The 6,379-nt window shown below is 54.8% G+C and overlaps 1 protein-coding gene across 5 annotated transcripts in view; it reads left to right on the forward strand.

Annotated features, from left to right (window-relative positions):
• Window positions 1-3,693, forward strand: part of CTDSPL (CTD small phosphatase like) — a 121,249-nt gene extending 117,556 nt beyond the window's left edge. For 3 of the 5 annotated variants that reach the window (XM_040479777.1, XM_040479778.1, XM_040479781.1), the window contains 2 exons: window positions 4-125; window positions 1,095-3,693. In XM_040479777.1, the coding sequence (XP_040335711.1) occupies window positions 4-125; window positions 1,095-1,161 (189 nt within the window). In that variant the 3' untranslated portion in view covers window positions 1,162-3,693. Of the gene's footprint in view, window positions 1-3 lie in introns of all 5 variants that reach the window. The other 2 variants (XM_040479779.1, XM_040479782.1) reach the window with 1 other exon arrangement.
• The last annotated feature ends 2,686 nt before the right edge of the window (window positions 3,694-6,379 follow it).

A 6,379-nucleotide genomic window follows, 5' to 3' on the forward strand; every position in this document is an offset into this window, starting at 1 on the left:
CAGGTGCCCGTGCAGTCCTGGTTCGATGACATGACGGACACAGAGCTGCTGGACCTCATCCCCTTCTTCGAGGGCTTGAGCCGGGAAGACGACGTGTACAGCATGCTGCACAGACTCTGTGACAGGTAGCGCCGGCCTCCGCCCACCCCGCCCATGCGCTCCGGGACCTCGGCCTCGGGGACCTGCCTGGAGCGAGGACACTCCGTGCTCCAGGCCGCGAGGTCAAAGTGGCCATACCTACCTGTTTTATTTTTTAAGAACAGAAACACTATTTTAAGATGAACTCTTTTAACAGATTTCATAAAGGGACATGCATTTTACGGTATTTGCTTTTCTTAAAACATACCAAAAAGAAAAAAATGGAGAAAAAAAAAAAAAAAAGAGAAAGCTTGATATCTATCGGACTTCCTTTCAACTGCCCATCCCCCCTTCCAAGCAGACAACCGGTCCCTTTCTATGCCAGCTCGGAGCAGCTGACCCAACTCAGAATCTCTTTCCTACAGGATGAAGTGCCTTTTTGAATGTTATTTTAAGCTGAGAGTTAATTTTTCTACACAACATATTTCCAGACATCTTTTAGTCTTTTATTGTCTTAGATTCTCTAAGAAGACAACTACAACAATTTTCTAGAACCTGGGGGGGCGGGGCGGCTAGGGCTGGAGGTGAGTCATAGAAGCCTGTCTCCCAACAGGTGTGACCGCTCAGACGCCCTGTGGCATGTTGTAGGGCCGGGCTCCCGACAGGAGTCGCGGCGACCACGGCGGTGCCTCCATTCGTTACTGACCCAGTTTGGAATGTATCTGCAGTTGTGCGGCTCAGCCCTTTAGGGAACGACAGCTTCTTTTATGTTATTGCTATTGTTTCTGATGGGGACACATTTGTCTTGAGGTCCCAGTCTCCCCCCCCTTGAAAAGTGGCATCGTCACTCCTGCTCCCACACGACTGCCGTACTCCTGTGTGTTTTCTGTTGTGTCGTCGTCGTTCTGGGTAGAGCAGTTACCAGAAACTCTGAAACCCTTGGATATTTAAAAAAAAAAAAAAAAAACAAACAACCTGTTTATTGATTTTTTTAAAAATGTTTTCCTTTCCAAAAGCTGGATACACACGGAGCTGTTTGGGAATTTTCTTTGCTGCTATTGCGCTGCCACCAAATGGAATTGACCAGCGGCTGTTACACTGTTCTTTGCCACTGTGCCTATGCTCAGAATCTGCTCACTGCTAAGCTGCAGACTCGGACAGGGTCAGAAACGTAGGTGTCCCGCCCCACCGCAGGACTGCACCAAGAGTCCCCCTTGCCCGGCTCTGGCCATGGGAGTTCAGAAGGGAACAAAGACAAAGGGGCCAGCGTGCCACACGGGCGTGGTGTTGGTTTCCGACTGCAGTCGACATCAGAGACCGTGATGAGCCGACCGTTCTCTCTCGAGAACCCGTGGCCTCCCCCAGCCACCCCGCTGACGTGGCCCAAGTCCCCTCTTGGTCTTCTCTTTTGAAGCACAGCCTGGGGTTGGGGAAACCTGTCTAGAGGTGGAACCCCTCGCCCCGAGCCAGGGAGAGGAAGGGTGCCCTCCCCGGGCCGGGGCTTCCTCTGCAGCCTTTCCCAGTGACAAGACAGTCTATAAAGTATTGCTCTTAAAAGTAATTTAGAAGAACCCTTTCGTGTCGGCACCATTGCCTTAGTCCTCTGTGGGTTGGGCCTCCGCCAGAGTTCTGGTGGAAGCGACTGGCACTAGCAAGTGTGGAAATGGGGGTCGAAGTAAAATTTTGTTCTCGCTTTCGTTCACAAGATAACGAAGCCAGCTGCCAATCGTGTCCTCCCAACAGCACTTTGGGCCGCGGACTGCCGTGCATTCAGAAGAGAAATAAGTATTCGGGGGTAACCGGGTCCCCCAGCTTTCTGAGTGTGCAGAATCCAGTAACCCACATGCCAGTTAAAGTAGAAACAGCCCCTTGCTCGCATCAGCACAGACCACGGCAGTTCCATGGCGGATCTGCACACGCCATAACCCTTGATCTGGAAAACTAGTCATTAAGTCAACCCGCTGCCTTAAATGTCTCGAATGTTGCAGTCCAGTGTCTGTCGTGTGTTGAAATCCACACAGAAATCGGTCCTGGTGAGAGCCCCAGACCCTCAGCCATGCCCTCTTCTCTGCTGGCACCATGAGGTCTTCTCTGGAACAGGGGGCAGAGAGGACGAAGTTCTAGAGTATTTCAGGGGAATCGGACCTAGGAACAGTGTCCCACTTCTCAGAGACGGAGTGAAGACACTGGCAAGCTTGAGCCAAACACTGCACCTAGTAGTTCTTGAAACCGTGAGCACCATTGCACGATTGTGGGGGATGGAGCCCGGTTCCTGCCATCACAGGACACAGAGTGTCTCGGGGAGGGGGGGGCCAGCAGACCCCCCCCCCCCGAGGGTTCTGGATTCTGTGCACCTTATTTGACCACACTCCAAAATTCCATTTTTGTTTTAACCCTCGATTCTGCTTTGTGTACATAACCAGAATATCTAGATCTCTCTCTATATTTTTAATCATCTACATGTAAATGAAGCAATAGAATTCTAACATAAGGCCAAGAAATGAGATGAATGTTTGGGGTTTATGTTTTTTAAGGTAAATACGGGTATTGTTTTTAATTATTACCTTTTATTAAATTGTGGGCTTTAAAACCTAATGAACCCTATTAGCTATTTCTCTGTGCCATATTGCTTCCCATGTTACCAAAATACCCACCCCACCCCAGCCCCGCCGCCCCAACTCTTCAACCAAAAGAGAAACCCGACCTCCTGAGTCTCCACGGCCCTTTTGGTACCAGGTTAATATATAGTCTCCTGGGCAAGTATTTTTTACATTAAGATCTGGGGCGAGATATGTTGGGTTGTGGACTCCGCCCCGGTGATGTTATGGCGTCTCTGGCCGGGCCTTGAGTGGAGGTGCCCAGGCATCCGAGGTTGTCACTGCTCTGTCTTCCGTTGTTCGGGAATCCTCCGTGTTGGTCTGCGGTTTCACACATTAGCTGTTTGTAAACCATGTATCTGTATCCCAAGGAGGAACACCACCTGTCACAACCCATGGTTGGTGGGGAAGCTCCTTTGACACAGTGCAGTTTTGATGAGGTGACTTTGGAGACGTGAGGCCCTGATGACACTGACTTGTCATGGTTGCAGCATTTGAACTGCTGGTCTGGAAAAAGAAATCTGTAAGTCTATATAACCTGGCAACATCGAAGACCCTCTATTTTTAAAGACGGCCCTCTGATAAAATCTAGAACCACACAGCCCTATAGGGTCAAACACTCGTGACGTTTGTGCCTCTGCTTTTAAAGGTGCTGTGATGGGCAGTTGGCATGCCAGGGTTCGAGAAGAGAGTGGATGGCTTGACGTGCTTGCAGTTACCCGAGCAAAACCCACTGGCTGCCTCTGCTCCTATCTCGCTGTAAATTTGATGGGGTCCGTTCCTGTTCGTTCTCCAGGGAGCTTCTCTGCAGACTAACACCCCCCTCCCCCCACCCGTAGTGGAGATTCTGGTGCCTGGGTAGTCGTGGATTTCTGTTGGACATTTGAATGTGATAAACAAGCCAGCGTTACTTGGGAAATACTACATGTGGAATGTGCACGTTTCCAGGGGCGAGCCTTGTCCGTCGAGAGGTTTGCAATGATTTCCTTCCTGCCAAAAATAAACACGTGAAACTGCGCCCTCTTGTGGATGGACTGCTTCTCCGGCGCCGGCGTCTCTTCCCCCTCTCTGTTCCCTCCCCCTGCGCGGCCTCAAGCCAGCGCCTCGGGGCTCCTGGGGCCCCAGCTTGGGCAGACCAGACCGGTGGGGGGGGGGGGGAGGGGGCGAGCTGCAGCAGCCCCAGGGGCCATGCACCATGACCCCAGGGGAGGCTGGAAAACTGTCCCGCCCAGTGTTAAGCCCCCTGGTGGAGTCTCCCCAGTCGGAAGCAGTGTGGCTCCCCCGGTGGCTCCCGGCTTCCACACGCAGAGAGAACCACAGCACCCCCCCTCCCCGGGCGCCCCGTCGGCGCCACCAGCATTGTGTGTGGAGTAAGGTACCCTAAACCCAGAGCCCTTGGGCGCGCTGCCTGAGATGCTGGGATTGTCAGCTGGAGCACAGCAAGGGATAGAAAGAGTAAGGATATTCAAGACCGCGTTCCCCCAGTGGGACACTCTCCAGGCCCTGCCCTCAGCCCCTCTGTGCACGAAGGTGAGAGGGGCAGCCAGTGCCCCTCTGCCGGGGAGTCGCGGCAGAGCCAGGGCATGGCCACACCACTCTCAGGACTGTTTCTTCATAGAGCTCCCTGATTCAGATAGCAAAGGACACCGGTGGCAACAGTCTCATTGGGTCTCACCCATTTCGGTGGATGAGAAAACTGAGGCCAGGGAAACTGCCGCTCAGTCGTTGGGTCACAGGCTTCCACCGGCACATTCACTCATCCCAAACCACATAGTACACAGCGTGTGGGTCGGCCCAGGAAACGTATTTACCAAAGACAAAACCCCCCGGAATCCCCCACAGCCAGTCTGTGCCATGCCCCGCCCCACCCCCCCCACCCCCACCCCCGTGCCCTGTCCAGTGGGGAAACTGTCCGGCCAGAGAAGTCACCCCAGCTTTCCTTCCTCTTGCCCTCTCTGGCATCGCCCCCGTACCCACAACTGCTTCCCACCTCCGTGTACAGCCAAACACACAAATAGCTGAGAGTTATGGCAGCCCCTGAAGCTGAGGTGCCCCCGCGAATGTCCGTAGATCCTCTGGATGGGGGGAAGGAATCATACGTCATCAAGGGTCACTTATTTGGGACGTGGGCAGGCTGAGATTTTCCTCCTGATGTTTTCTTGTTTGAGCACATATTCTAGGACCAAACAATGGGCAGGAAGGCAAGGAGGGGAGGGGAGGAGTAGCCGGGAAAAGCCAACCTAGGAAGACAGCCTGTTGAGCTGATGGATGGGGGATGCACTGGGGGCTTGGGGCAGAGTCCTCGGAATGACTGGGATGCGTACAGGGCGGATCTCCTGTGCTGGGGCTTCCCGGGGGCCAATAGGCTGCTCAAGGCCCAGAGCCACCAGTTGGCATGGCCACCAGCCTGATCTCAAGGAGAACATACCGGACCCTCCAGCACTCAGGAGGAGGATATGTGGGCTCCAGGGTTTTCCGTCTCAGACTTCCATTACAGCCCCATCTCTCAGCCCAGTGATTCTCGGCTCTGGCTCCCCATTACAATCACCTGAGGCCCAACCCCCTGAGAGTGGGCATCGTATCTTCAAGTGCCCCAGAAGACTCAAAGTTTCAGCAAGGCCTAAGGAAAGAAAAGTCCCCCACGCTGTCTCAGGCCTGACACCCAGATACAGCAAAGGAGTTACGGACAGGGCTTAGAGGAAATGGCACGTATTGCTTTACCGGAAGGATCAGCCATACGTGGTCATGGCTAAAAGGTCAGGAAACCCAGAAAATTACAAAGAAAACCCCACAGGGGCACTGGGAGCCTTTCCCAAGGCAGGGGTGGGGAGGGGCTCCTAAGAGCCACACATGGCCCGCAGCTCCCTGCTTTTACACTGAGGTGGGGAGCAGAGTGAATATGCCCACCAACCTAACTGGGCCTTGCCACTTCCCAGCCCCCTATCCTGGTCCTAGCGGTGCCTTGATGGGGCATGGCTGGACAATCACATAGTCACACAGCCGGAGCCGCAGGAACGCAAAGCAGCGACACCTCCTTGAATGCAGGGACCCAGGGCTCTTTTGGGGGCTATCCTCGGGCTCCATTAGGCCCATCAGAATGGTGGCCCTGAGGGCACAGCGACAGACCCCCCCCCCCACCTTCCTCGGTCCCTAGCGGTTCCCACCACGGGGCCCTCCGAAGAGTCGCTCTTGGGCCCTGGTGACGGTGTCACTGCTCCTCCGTGACCTGTAACCAGATGTAGGGGCCCACGTGGGCTGCTCTCCTGAAAGGCGTGGGGGTCCGGATGTTTTCAGGTAGTGGGACTCAGACCCCAGGCAGTCCCACCCCACGCCCCATCTGCTCCCTCGTGGGGGCGCCCCCACGCCTCGACTGAACTCCGGAGGGGCGCACCGCCTGCAGGACCTGGTCTCCACGAGGAGCATCTGTCTCGGAGGGGACTCTGATGAGACCTGGGACAGCCACTGGACAACCAGAGCGCCGCGATCCTGGGGGCGAGGCCGGAAGGGGCGTGGCCGGCTTCCCGCGTCTGCCCCGCCCACCGCGGGCCACACCTACCCCTTTGTCAATATTATAGCTGAGCTGGCTTAGCCTTCCGCCTGGCCTTCGGAGATAATCCCAGAAGAGAGAGACAGAGAGAGAGAGAGAGAGAGAGAGAGATGCCTTCTCACAGGAGGACATGTCAGCTCAGAAAAAGCCTGAGGAG

This window comes from Herpailurus yagouaroundi, unplaced genomic scaffold, assembly GCF_014898765.1.
Source record: "Herpailurus yagouaroundi ecotype Mexico unplaced genomic scaffold, PumYag 159, whole genome shotgun sequence".
In the NCBI taxonomy this organism is placed as follows: domain Eukaryota; kingdom Metazoa; phylum Chordata; class Mammalia; order Carnivora; family Felidae; genus Herpailurus; species Herpailurus yagouaroundi.